This window comes from Staurois parvus, unplaced genomic scaffold, assembly GCF_062004578.1.
Source record: "Staurois parvus isolate SC_StPar_1 unplaced genomic scaffold, SC_StPar_1.0 ptg000395l, whole genome shotgun sequence".
NCBI lineage: Eukaryota > Metazoa > Chordata > Amphibia > Anura > Ranidae > Staurois > Staurois parvus.
Genome location: NW_028318191.1, coordinates 2447873 through 2462200, shown reverse-complemented (window position 1 = coordinate 2462200; position 14328 = coordinate 2447873). Strand labels below are relative to the sequence as shown.

Here is a 14328-nt window from a genome sequence, read left to right as displayed (position 1 = left end):
TTCACATACATCTTGTCCCTAATGCTTTGTCCTGCTCCCTGCCTGCATTTTGTCTGTTCTTTCTGCCTGGAAACTGAGAAATGTCCATGGCATCCAAAAAGTGTCCCTTTAGGTCAAAAGCGGTTTAGATCAGCTAGGAGAACAGCGATAGTAAATCAGAACCACTTGCAGAATTGAGTGATAATGATTTGTGGGGAAATTCGTCATCAGACACTGAAAACGATTTTGCGACTTTGCTCAGCAATGTGCTAACTTGGCGCTATATTTCACATTTCAGTGTTTTTGGTTTGATTATATTATTGAATTAAATGTATTATTATTATATTATTATTTTTTATGATTATTTATTAAATTATAATTTATGATTACGTGTTTCAAATTTTATCCTACCCGGGATGTTTACTAGACTCTTTTTCGGACAGATTTCAGGGAGTTATTCCTAAATTACAGGCCTACAATAAAAAAAATACATATTTCCATGCAAAAAAATGGTACCGCTTTTGGTACAAAATTCCTGACATAATCATACCGCCAGGGAGGTTAAGAGCGGTAAAATGGTCATTAAACAAAGAATCGGGGCTAAGAGCTGAACAAATTGAGTTTGTGATTGATTGTCTCGATATAGCAATGTCTAATAATTATTTTTGGCATTCAAATAAATATTATAGGCAGTGTACTGGGGTTGCAATGGGAGCGAAGTATGCTCCATCAGTAGCTAACCTTTTTATGAGTATGTGGGAAGATAAGGCGATTTTTGAAAAGAAGAATAAGAACCTATTACTCTATAAAAGGTTTATAGATGATATAGTGTTAATTTGGAAGGGCACAAAGGAAGAGGAATATATCCATGAAATGGGGTGCAATCCCTATAATATAACATTCACAAATCATATTAGTACTGAAGCAATAAACTTCCTGGATTTAACCATCTATAAACAAGGAGATTTTCTTTATACTAAGACCCATTTTAAAGAAGTGGATAGGAATGCATACATCCCAATCCACAGTTGTCATCATAGAAACTGGTTAAGATCGATCCATAAAAGCCAATTAATAAGACTTAAACGTAATTGTGATGATAAAAATATTTTTCAAGAGCAAGCAGATATTCTGTTAGAAAGATTTAGGGAGAAAGGATATAATGAGGCGATACTAACAGATGCAGTAGATCAGGTTAGGAGGATTAGAAGAGAAGAATTGTTAGAGAAGAAAAAGAAAGAGAAAAGGAGAAGTGAATTAGCCTTTATCACGGGTTACTTGAACCAGCATAAGGCTATTGAAAATATAATACGAAAACATTAGCAGATTTTAAAAAGGGATGAAGTTCTTCATGATTTGTTGCCCAGAAAACCCTCATTTGTCTATAGAAAACCACCTACACTCAGATTAAAGTTAGCAAAAAATGTCCCAGATATTCCAAAGAAAAAGGCGACTTTTCTTGATAGTGTGGGGTTTTTTAAATGTAAAAGGTGTCTGGTATGTAGAACTATGAAAGGAGATAACAATAGGAGGTTAGATACGTTCCATTCTTGTTCTAATGGTTCCTCTTATAAGATCAGGAATTTTATATCCTGTGATAGTTCCTTTGTGACGTATTTGTTAGAATGTTCATGTCATCTTCAATACGTAGGGAGAACATCCAGAAAGTTGTCAGTGAGATTGGGGGAACATATTAGGAATATTAAAAAAGGATATAAACATCATAGTCTTTCCTACCATTTTAGAATGCATCATAATAGGGATCCATCATGTTTAAAATTCTGTGGGATAGATCGAGTTTTTGCACCTTGGAGGGGAGGTGATATGGTGAAGAGTATTTCACAGAATGAAACAAAATGGATCCTGCAATTGGGTTCTTTGTATCCCAAAGGGTTGAATTCAGATATAGATATGAATTGTTTTTTGTCTGATTGGTAAAAGTAGAATTAGTAATATGCAGAGATTAATTTTTAAGAAAAGAAGAATTTTTGGTGATGTTTTAAAATTAAAATATATATTTTTCTGTAGGAGTGGGATTTGTATTTTTATTATTTATTATTCTTATTATTTGTTATAAAAAAATTTTTTATTTTTATTTCATATTTTTTTGTTTTTGTTTATTTTATTTTTATTTTATTCTTATTTTATTTTTATATTTATTTTTGTACTCTTTCCATTCCAATTTTTAAGTTTTTTATATATTTTATTAAAGTATAAAAAAATTTTTTGTTTTTTTTTATTTATTTTTTCATTTATGTATATATATTACCTGATGTGAGTAACAAATTGAGAATGCGTTGTAGGTATTAAGATATCTAGACTAACACTTCTGTTGTAAAGGAGTCTCACGTCATACAATAGGAGGAGCGGTGTTGGTTTTGTCCTGGGAGATGGTTTGACCAATTGTAATCAAAGGGCGGGTTCCTTTTGGATATTTAAGGGAGTGAGGACAGGAAATGGACGTCTTGAGAATGCCTGATGGGAGGGGCGAAACGCATTGACGCATTTCTGGTCCATACCCCGTACGTCTGACGTCACTTCCGGTGAGTGGAGCGCACGCTGAGCAGTGTGTTCCAGTGGCCATCTTTGGGAGCCTTGTTTGGTCTGTGTGGAGTCTCTGCTCTGTTCTATGGCTGATGTGAAATCCCTGGAATAAGAAGGCTGTGGAAATGTTCATGTCTTACCTGGAGTTTACTATATATAAATAAATGTGCCTTTTACAAGTTGATGATATGTGAGTGGCCTTAATCTATACTTTGAAATTTCTAATATTATGTGGCAATATCACACTATGTGAGATTTCTTTTCCTGGTTAAACGGTGGAGCCCACGTGGATGTTGAAGATCCCTATAGAGTGAATGCGAAAGAGGGTTTAGGATCCCTGTAAAAGTCCTTAAAGGCTTTTCACTCACCAAGTTCTGGTGAGTGCATTTGATATAGGTTCTTTAGAGTTATTTGAGATAAATCTTGAAACACCATAATTCTCTCTCCAATAAAGTCAATCTGATCATTCAGTCTTGCTTTGTACAAGATGGCTTCTTTTAAAGGAAAATTTTAAATGCAGTAAATTATATCTGTTGGCTGAGAGGTGTCTGGTCCATGTTCCCTGTGGGCTCTGACAAAAGCCAGCAGCACTGAAAATTGAAAATGGAAAGTGCTGCGGTAAGAATTTTAACAAACAGTTTATTGGGGAATGTTTATTATATTGTGATCAATATGTAAAGCTTGTTTCATCCCACCCACTGGACTTAAACATGGAGGTTGGGGAGGGGGGGTGTTGCCTAAACAGAGCGTGAGCCCAGGCTGCTTTTACTACAGAAACTGCTGGGTTTTGTCAGATGTGAAGCACCTGAGGCATTCTTTCTTCACATTTGCATACACTGAGCAAAGATGAGCTCTCCACTAGCCTGCAGACTAGGAGTCACTGGACTTGGACAGGAGACTGGGGCACCTATAATCTTTTGGTGTGGGTTCACAATCTGCGCCTGGAGTTGTATTACAAAAGACAAACAGGCTGTTCACTTTGCAAGGAAATTTTCACTTATCTTAGCCTAGGTGTATATCTTTCTATTGCTTGTCATTTTGGTTTCTGCAAAACTGTAAATATTTTAAAACTAATACTGGCCATAAACTAGTTGAAAAATCATTTAAACATGTTTTTGAATAATGAACACTTGGTAATGAGAGCAAATGAAACTGCCTTCATGTGATGACCGAATTGCGAACGATAAATCAGTCGATGGGCATAAATGAATCAGTTTTTCGTTTGTTTTGTCACATGTACGCACAATGAAGTTTGATTTTTGACAAGTATGAAACACTCTAACTTTTTAATTTATCATCCGTTTGGCAGTAGTTTTCCAAAGTTTTCCTTTAATTTTGTTTGGCTCAAAAAAGTCAAAAACGATTTTCTATTTGTGCCCATTAACCAAATGAAAAACAAATGAATTGTCCAAATGACAGATTTTCTAACAATTTTATGCCTAGTGTGTGGGCAGCATACACTAAGCCTGGAGGAGAAAAAAAAAGTTACCTGGTTTCCATGAATCTTCCAAGACAGCACGAGAGAGAGTCTCCACCTACCTAAAATAGGAAACACATTATCCACCATGAAATTAAAAGAGTACAGTCACCTGGTGACATCAGTATTTGTGTTTCCTCCAGCCTAACAAGAACATCAAATTGGTTGGTTTTCCCCTACGTTTCTGCTCCACTGGAGGAGAAGAAACTATCCCGGTGGGTGCTGAGGCTCTATTAGAGCCCTCCCTTACTCACATTTGGTCAGGCTCCAAGTCCTTGGTGGCTGGCTGCGCCCCTGATGTATGGTGCCAATTGGTATCTTTTGGAGGGAGATCTGCACGGCTAAAGCAGGTTCATACTCCACCCCCTGGAGATCAGTGAGGTTGGAGCAGAGACATCTGAAGTCCCTGACTACTTTCAGATAGGAGATACATATCTGCTGAGCCAGGTGAATGTTCATAGGCCAGGAAGGAATACAGCCTGTTATGCTGCAGTTTCCCCCTGAAAGGATCTGAATTCACAAAGCTAAAGCCGGCTGTACATGGATCAAAAATCAGTCAGTTCAGCAGGGATCGACAGAAGTTATGGGCTGAAAGCTGCAGGGCTTGTCTGCAGGAGTCTGGCATTGTTGCATAGTTAGTCTGCTTGAAAAAAGTCCATCCAGTACAACCAAAAAAAAAAAAAGTTATAATCCTATGCCCACAGTTGATCCAGAGGAAGGCAAAAAAACCCCAGCAAAGCATGATCCAATTTGCTCCTGCAGGGGAAAAAATTCCTTCCTGATCCCGAGAGGCGATCGGATATTCCCTGGATCAACTTTACCTATAAATGTTAGTATCCAGTTATATTCTGTGTATCTAAGAAAGAATCCAGGCCTTTTTTTAAAGAAATCTATTGAGCTGGCCAAAACCAAGTCTTGAGGGAGTCTATTCTACATTCTCACAGCTCTTACTGTGAAGAAACCTTTCCGTATTTGGAGATTAAATCTCTTTTTCTCCAGATGTGCCCCCTTGTCCCCTGTGATGAATAACTCTACACTGAGTTTACTATATGAACCACTGATGCATTTATACATATTGATCACATCCCCCCTTAATCTCTTCTCAAGAGAGAATAAATTCAGTTCCTCTAATCTTTCCCCATAGCTGGTCTCCTCCATGCCTCTTATCAGTTTGGTTGCCCTTCTCTGTACTTTCTCCAGTTCCCCAATGTTCTTTTTGTGAATTTTTCCTAAAACTGAACTGCATATTCCAGATGATTGCACCCCTGATCCACTGATTACATTCACACTGATCTGAGCGTTTTCAGGTGATTTTCCAAGTGCAAATATTATAGGTATTTTTTCAGGTGTTTTTGCTGTTGCCAAAAGAAACCTGTATAGACATGTCCTAGGCATCCGGGCTGCTGATAGAAACCACAGGACCCCATACAGCCAACCTGACAGGACCCTCCCCCTTAAAAAAAAAACAGTTTACTATGCTTCAGCTATGAGCTAACACAGTGAGTGATCAATACCGATCACTCATTGTGTTCATTCAGGAAACAAAGGGTCTGGTAACATATTTACTGGGCCCTTCCCCCACTTTTTATCCTCAAGGATGCCAGTGGAAAGGGAAGCTGGTAGCACTGTGGAGGTAGGGGCACACAGGGGCCTGGGCAGTAGGAAACATATAGCGCAAATGGAGGGTAATTGGAGTGGCGGGGGGCAATTACTGGAACTGATCCCCTGTAGGGCTTTCTCTGCAGCATCTGCCAGAAGGAGGGAGAGGAGAAGAAGCCAGCTTTCAGCTGTGGCAGAGACATACAGGGGATCGTTTCCAGTCATTGCCCCCCGCCTTGTCGATCCCTCCCTGCCCACATCTGATTCACCCAGCTGCCTGGGCCCCGTACAGAACTGGTGGTACCCCCTTTTCCACAGCCCTGCTAGGCGCATACAACAGGAAAATCCGAATCAAACATGCACATGGCTTCTGTACACAGAAGTTCTGTACCTTTCTCCTTGATCTGGGGAGCAGTGTAGCTGTTCCAGTGTGGCAGCAAGTTTCGTCCCACTTCCTCCCAGACTCTGGTGGTTCTTCCCTGGCTCTTAGTCCTCATGCACACTGGACGTTTTTACAGCTGCTGTTTTTGGCTTTTGGCAGTTTTTTCTACAGCCAGTGAACTCCCCAGCACACATAGGCTTTAATCATAGTTTTTTTACTGGAAAAACCCTCCAGGACTAGTGGGTTTCTAGAGGAATTTTTTATCTGTAAAAATGCTCTAACGCTGAAAAACGCGGCAAACTGGTGTTTTTTGAGCAAAAATTTTATTTTTTGTGTAAAAAAACACTTACACAGAAAAACGCAGCTAAACGCTAATGCAAAAACGCTGAAAAACTCACATTTTTTTAAATGACTTTACACAACTAACGCTACCAGTTATTAAAACGCCCAGTGTGCATGAAGCCTTATAATAGGGATCCCTGGGATTATAGAAGCAGGGATGGCCACAAAGAAGAGCAAAGAAGGTCTCAGCTTACAGAAGTAGACTCTCCTACATTTTAATCACAAGATGTGTGTTTATAAGGTGTGGAGTGATACTAGAAAAGAGAAGATTGGCTGTTTAGGCTGAAAGCTCTTGCAAAAATGCTATTTTCTTGCTGTTCAGATGTATTCCATTAGGCTAGGTTTACACTAATGCGGTGCGGTACATCGCATGTGATTCGCACAGTAACTGCACCACATTCCTGTGCAAATCACATGCGATTTGTGTGCGCTGCGATTGGAGCCATACATTATGTATGGATCAAATCGCACCGCACCCACACCAAAAACGTGCAGGACTTTTTTGGGTCCGCACTAGAATCGGATCGCATGGGTATTCACACCTATGCGATTCGATTCTGCACATCGCACCGCGTTTTGCAGACCGATTTCGGGGTGTTGTTAACTTAACATACACACCTGCATCGGTTCGCATGAAAGGGGGGCGATTCTGATGCAGTACGGAATTTACACAGAAAACACTGCGAATTCCGCACCGCATCAATGTGAACCCAGGCTTAGGGTTACCACCTCATCCCTTTAAAACCGAACACGTATCAATCTTAATGCAGATCAGGCACTAAGTGAGTGAAAAACAGTATGAAATTAACTATTTCAGACATTTTGAGAGAAATAAAGAGAGAGCAGAAGCGAAGAGAGCAGTATCTGTTGAGATGACCTGTCTTTTCTGGTTGTATTCACTATGGATCCCATCATGAGCAAAATGCAGCACGTTCTACCATTTTTTCCTTCACGCAAAACCTGGAACTGACTGCGCTGGTGTACCAGGTCCATTTGAATACATGGAAAATGCTTTGCATGCATTTCTAATGATGAAAAAAGGCTGTGGACAGCATCTGGATAAGGAACAGTTAAAAAACGCTTATAAATGCAGTTAGCCGTTTGAAACGCTGATAAAATCTACTCCTGAACGCATGTTTGGTGTGTTCAAAAAAACGACTGTAAACTCAACTGCCTGTAAAGGACATAGTGTACATAGACACATAGGAAACATTAGGGAGAGTTCAGGGGCTGCTAAAAAAATGTCAGAATGCCCGACGCAGTCCCGCTATAAGTTGCTGATAGCCGCATTTACGAAAAAAAAAACCAAAACTCCAGTATATATGCCACCATTTGTAGACCCTATATCTGTCATGCAAACCAATTAATTTACATGTATTGAGATTTTTTTTTTACAAAGACGTAGCTGAATACATTTTGGCCTAAATTTATGACAAAATTTGATTTTTTAAATTTTTTTATTCTACATGTTTAATAGCAAAAAGTCAAAAATATTTTTTTCTCTGAATTGTTGATGTTTTTTGTTTATAGCGCAAAAAAATAAAAACCACACAGGTGATCAAATACCACCAAAAGAAAGCTCTATTTCTGGGGAAAAAAAAGACGTACATTTAATTTGGGTGCAGCATTGCATGACGGCGCAAAAAAGTAATGCAGTGTAGTAACGCAAAAAATGGCCTGGTCAGGAAGGGGGGGGGGGGGTAGGTCCTCAGGAAGGCAAGTAGTTAAGTGACAGGCGTTTTTTGCTACAGGCGACAAAACGCTCAAATCTGAACATGGGCCATTTAAATTAATAGGATTTTCCTAGTTGAGGGTTTCTGAGCTTTCAGCTGCAAAACGCTCAAGTGTGAACAAGGTCTTTGGGAAACAAAATAAAAAAAAATGCACTTTTTTTTTCTTTGCAAAAATATATGCATTTATGATTTTTTTTCCCCCAAAAGGTGAACTTTAATACACAAAGCATGAGCACTATCAGTGAGAGAAGGGCAAGGGTTCAGCCCTATGCTAGTTTGGACTTTATAAAGTGAAAGCTGGCCCAGGAAGTATCAGGAAATGTGTCCACAGGGGTGCGAGGGGATATGAAGGCATCCTGCCTATTGTTCCTTTCTACTCAGTAACCCTCTTTTCTTTCTGGACAAAGTACATGTTCACTTTATTAGGCTGACCTAACAAACGTGCTTTTACTGAAGTGCTCGGTGTATATTGTGCTCAGAACGTGCTCCAGCCTGTTCACACGCTAAACCATGACTACACAAAGCCCCGTACACTGTACAAGGACAGGGTAGAACCGTGGCGAATCTGCTGCTCCCTCAGCACAGCCCCGACTCCATCTTCCATTTCTCTCTGAAACGTGACCTCTCACTCGCACTAGTCCCCACCACCTACCTAAAGCTCGTCGCAGCAAATTATGTGTGAGAGTGATGTTTTGAATAAACCAATGAAGACCCGCGTGCTCCGCCGCGGCCAATCAGCTGGCGAGGCGTCCACTCAGCGGGTTAGGCTGCTCCCTTGGCTCAGGGGCTTGAGGCGGCGGTTGGGGAGGGGGGATAAACGAGTTAAACGCTCGCTGTGCCATAGTTTAGCGGGAATCGGGCATTTTAGCTTTTACAGCCGAAGGAACGTGGGACGAGACTGAGCGGGGTCGGGTAGCCTTCTGAGGAGAACGGCTGTTCTTTAGCGCGATAGATTTAGCTGGGTGCTCCGCCTCCCCCGGTTTTCCCGCCTCTTTTTACTCCTTGCCTAGACGGCCATTAATGTGAGCTTTTCCCGGGGAAGAAGGGAAAGCCTTTTTTCCTCCCCCCGCGCATTTGCTGTAATAGAACAGGCTTGGGCCTCTTTTTTTCACCCCAACCCCCTCCCTCCTTGAATATCCCCCACCCACCATAAAGCGGCCTCCCGGGGGGGTTCTTTTTTTTCCGAAGGCAGCCGTTTGCCCCTAGCTCCCACTAGTCGCTGTTTGGTACGCCAAGGAATCATGTCTAGGCCGGTGAGGTGAGTACCGGGGAGAGGCCTGGGAGGGTAGGCCCGGGTTAGTTCTCCGTCACCTGTTCCATCACTTCAGTCACACGTGCCTGAGAGAGGGGATGGCGCTGAGGCATGGCGAGCCTCCCAATGGCTTCACATGCGGCACAGGACGGAGACTTGTCTGTGAAGGGGGGCCGCCATTGCAGTGCTGGGGATACCGTGCTCTAGGCCTTGTGTGTGTGTTGTGTGTCTGGACTGAAAGCTGTTCTGTTCGCGTCTTTGTAAGTGCGAAGGCGGTGTGGTGTGAGGCCGCTGCTGGCCATGGATGCTGGGAGTTCTCTTCACACAGCTCGAGGATATTACGGGCGGGCTGTGGGCTGAGGTGAAGGCAGACCTAGACCGGTATATTCGGAGAGTTTTGTGCCATAGAAACGCTTTTCTACAGTTTGATTTTTTTTTTTTTTAATCACTGAGCGCGCCTACTAAGCATGTGTTGTACGGAATATGTAGATGTGGGTCCTCGGCGTGTTACAGTGGGCCGGGCTAGCGAGAGTTTCTGGGGGAAGGGCAACAACTGTGTACACACAGCCTCCAACACACTGTGCCGAGAGAGAGCGCCGAACAAAGGCTGAGCTGGCGGCTGCTGCTCGCGCGGACTCCTAGTGCTTTCCTCATGGCATTAGGAAACTCCAAAGCCAACCTTTATGTCGCAGCCTACTGATTCTTGGGCTCTTTTCAAATGGGTGCCGTTCAGTCCTCTTTTTACTAAACTATGGATTCAATTTATACTTGCTGGTCTACATCTGTCTTTGCATTCATGTTTTTTTTTTTTTTTTTTTGTAGAAAGCACCCAGGGCTCTCACGTAAACACATACATGCGATTTTGTTTAATTATTTTTTGTTGTTTCCAATGCGCTTTCTGGTTGCCTGATGTCAGTATGAACCTGTGAAACGTGGGCAGCACAGTGCCTAAATGCCTGGAAGTACTAGGGTCGTTGGTTCGAATACAAATGATGGCACCACATGCCTGGAGTTTGCATGCTCTCCCCATTCCTGTGTGGGTTTCTTCCGGGCACTCCAGTTTCCTGTATGTAAAAAAAAAAAAAACCCCATGGCTGTAGGCCTAATCTTGGGAATGGTATTTTGCCAGTGCCTAATCCTAGACCGGGGAGATGCATCCAAAAAACAAGATGCTACAGAAAAACCCACAAGAAGGATATAGCATCTCAAAGGATACCATGCCAGTAATGTAGATCTTTCTGTAGCGTCCTCCCACACTCCAAAGACATGCTGCTAGGTTAATTGCATCCTGTCTAAATTGGCCCTAGTATGTGTATGTATGAATGTAAGTTAGGGACCTTAGATTGTACACCCCTTGAGGGGTAGGGACTGAATGTGAATGTATATTATATGTAAATTGATGGCATTCTAATATATATATATATATATAATTGATGGAATTATATACAATATATTTTACTTGTAAATTGATGGCATTATACAAGTACCTTTTTAATGAGACTAAAACACAACTGGGAGTGCATTTTTAAATTTATTTTTATGGGGAGGTGTGTTTTAGGTTTAGCCACTTCTATGGGGCCAATGCTGACTTTTTTCCCCACATATATCTTCCCCCCTTATATATTTTTTTTCCCACATATATCTTTTTTCTTTCTAGAAAATTACTCAACACCCAAACATTTAGGCTCCATGCATACTAACGTTTATACATTCAAAAACCACTAGGATATAAAGCTGGATGAAAAACACAGATGATGGCATCTTTGTGCTGGCTTGTAGTAGTGTTTTAGAAGAGTCAGTGGTTTATTAGCTTTTTTACAGTATATTAGCGGGTTTTTTTTTTTCAGTCTGCCAAAAAAATGTTCCCCAAAACACAACTTTTTTTTTTTTTTTCCCCCTTGCCGCCAAATGCTGAAACTTGCAAAACACTACTGGCCTAAAATAGTGTACATGAACACATAGGACACTAGCTTTTAGGAGCAGAAAAAAAAATGATGCTGATGAGCTTCTAAGAGCTTAAGGGCTGGTTCACACCAGTGCAAGTCTTTTTTTTTTTTTTTTTTTTTTTTTTTTTTTCCTCCCCTCTAGTGTGTTCCATGTATTCCAGTGACCTTAGTTTGCCCCAGTGCAGAGAAAAAAAAGTAAAACCTGCTGCATTTTTTTCTGCACATATCTGTACTGGACCACAGCAAATGCATAGAAAACGCACCAGAATGGGGAGTGGTGTGAACTGTAAGCAAAAATGCATCCAGAATGCAATGTGATGTGAACTGGCCCTCCAAAAAAGGCTAGTGTGCATGGAGCCTATGAATATATATATTTTTTTTTTTAGCAGAGACTCGAGTAAAATGGCGGTCTTTGTAGCAATTTTTTTGAATGCAATTTGTTTTGAAAAAATACACTTTAATGAATTTTACTGCAAAAAAAATATATAACCCAATTTTTTTGCAAAATATAAATTACGCTGAATAAGTAGATGCTTAACATGTCACACTTTAAAGTTGCACACACTTATGCAATGGCGCCAAACTATGGTACTTAAAAATTCTCCGTAGGCGACACTTTAAAAATGTTTACAGGTTACAGAAGGTCTATTGGTAGAATTAATGCTCACTAAAACATTTGCAGGAATACCTCGTGCGGTTCGATTTCCATTTACATACATGGGTGTGACCTTCATATGTGTTCACTTTTGTGTGTGGGGACAGGGGCACTTTAATTTTTTTTTTTTTTTTTTTTTTCCATATAGTCGAATATTTTTTTCACTTTTATTCCTATAAGAAGTAATGTAAACATCACTTGTAATAGGAATAAGGCATGACAGGTCCTCTTTATGGAGAAAACTGGGGTCAAGAAGACACCACACTTTTCTATGCTGTAAAGCGTGAGATAAAAAAAAATTATCGCAGGCTTTCCAGCAAAAAAAAATGGCAGTGTTTACATCTGCCAGGGCTGGAAGTGACAAGGGTTCTAGAGATCGCACGGGAGAGTCCAGAGAGGCGGGGTGGAGCACAGAAGGGTGTCCCCTCACCTCCTGCTGTCTGTAAAAGCAATCCAGCAGTTTATAAGCTGCTAGGATTGCTTTTACAACAGGGAATTGCTGGCTTTAAAAAATATATCTGGATGATGCCTGTAGCTGCAGGTATCATCCAGATACCTCCACTCAGTCCAAGACGTCCTATGACATCCTACGGGCGGGAAATTAATCCCTTTTTCACACTGATGTGCAATCTCTATGCATTTTTAGCCTCTATTCAATTATATGCGGTGAGAGAAATGTTGCAAATCCAGCGCGTTCCCTGCACTGCATTGAAATTGCACCAGGTTCATGAGATCGGTTGCAGGTGTCCATTTTAACGACTCCCCAAAACAGGTCTCAAAACGCAGTGCGATTATCAGATTTAAATTGCATGGATGTGAACACCATGCGATCTGATTCCAGTGTGACAAACAATGCCTGCACCTTTTTTGTGCGATTTGAGTCTATACAAAATGAATGGGCTCAAATTGCACTGCAGAGAATTGTGTACATTTTAACTGGTTCTCGCCTGGCCTATGGCCAAATGGCCAGTAACAACCCTCACCGCTCCGGATGAATGCCATATGGCGTTCTTTCGGGCATGCTCAGTTTGCATGCCCGCAGAGCCGTGCAGCGGCGCGATCTGTCACTGGCCGTGTACCTCGGACATGGCCAATGACAGATCTGAGTACCGGCCCCCTTGCCGGTACCATGTGACCTGCTGTGACCAATCACAGCAGGTCACATGAAGGTTGTTTACAATGGATGGCTTCCTATCATGCCATCCATTGTATACAAGTGTGGCTAGCTGTGAATGATCACATGCACAAGTTGGGCCAATCACAGCCCAGCTGTGTCATGTGATTAGCTGTGGCCAAATCAGTTAAGGAAAAAAAATCCTGAATGAATCTTTCATTCAGGTAAATGCTTGCTTAAAGCAAAGTAATTCTTTGCTATAAGCAAATTGTGTAAAAACAAAAATCACTTCCCCAAAGTAGTACAATGTTACTATGGTAACATTGTACTACTTTGGTCATAGTGAACTATGAAAAAAAAATCTTAAAGAAAAATAAAAAAAAATTGAAAATAAAAAAAAATTATCAATTTTTTTCGTACTGTCACCAGTCAGTGTCCCTGATCACCGCCATGCCAGTTATATGATTACACTGTACTGCACTGGTGACAGTATGTTAAAAAAAAATAGTGAATCATTTTTTTATTTTTTCATTTCCGAAAAATTGACAAAAATTACAGCTTCAAAAAACTCACCATGCCTGTTATGAAGTACGTCGGACTGTCTACTTTGCAAAAAGGGGTCATTTGGGGATATCTGTACTGTTCTGACGTTCTTGGACCTCCAAGAAATTAGATTGGCTGTCAGTACTTGAGGATTGATTAATTTTCAGATCTATACCATAGTTTGTGAACTCCTATAACTTTCCTACAAACTAAATAATACATCCTAATTTGGGTTATTTTAACCAAAGACATGTAGCAGAATACATTTTGGCCTAAATTTATGAAGAATTATTTATTTGTAAACTTTTATAACAGAAACAAAGGAAACGTGTTTTTTTCAAAATTCTTGGTCTTTTTTTGTTTAGCAAAAAATAAAAACCCCAGTGGTGATTAAATACCACCAAAAGAAAGCTTTAGTTGTGTGTAGAAAATGATAAATTTTAGTTTGGGTACAATGTTGTATGACCGCGCAATTGTCATTTAAAGTGTGAGAGCGCTGAAACATGAAAATTGGCCTGGGCAGGAAGGGGGTAAAAGTTCCCAGTATGGAAGTGGTTAAACAGGAATGCCATGCTGTTTTTTTTTTGTTTTTTTTTTTTCCCCTGTTGAAATCAGTTTTCCACACCGCACCATGCTCAAGTGCATTATCAGGTGCAGTTGCAGTGTGATTCTGGCTGCAATTTCTGTTCTGGCTAATTTTGCAAAATTAGAAATTGGGTGTATCTCACACTGAAATTGTGTTTGGGTTCAAACACCTATGCG

The 14328-nt window shown here is 40.7% G+C and overlaps 1 protein-coding gene across 2 annotated transcripts in view; it reads left to right on the top strand.

Annotated features, from left to right (window-relative positions):
- The first annotated feature begins 8823 nt into the window (after nt 1-8823).
- Nucleotides 8824-14328, top strand: part of NUCKS1 (nuclear casein kinase and cyclin dependent kinase substrate 1) — a 37313-nt gene continuing 31808 nt past the window's right edge. For both annotated transcript variants that reach the window (XM_089686369.1, XM_089686368.1), the window contains exon 1: nt 8824-9314. In XM_089686369.1, the coding sequence (XP_089542495.1) occupies nt 9298-9314 (17 nt within the window). In that variant the 5' untranslated portion in view covers nt 8824-9297. The remainder of the gene's footprint in view (nt 9315-14328) is intronic.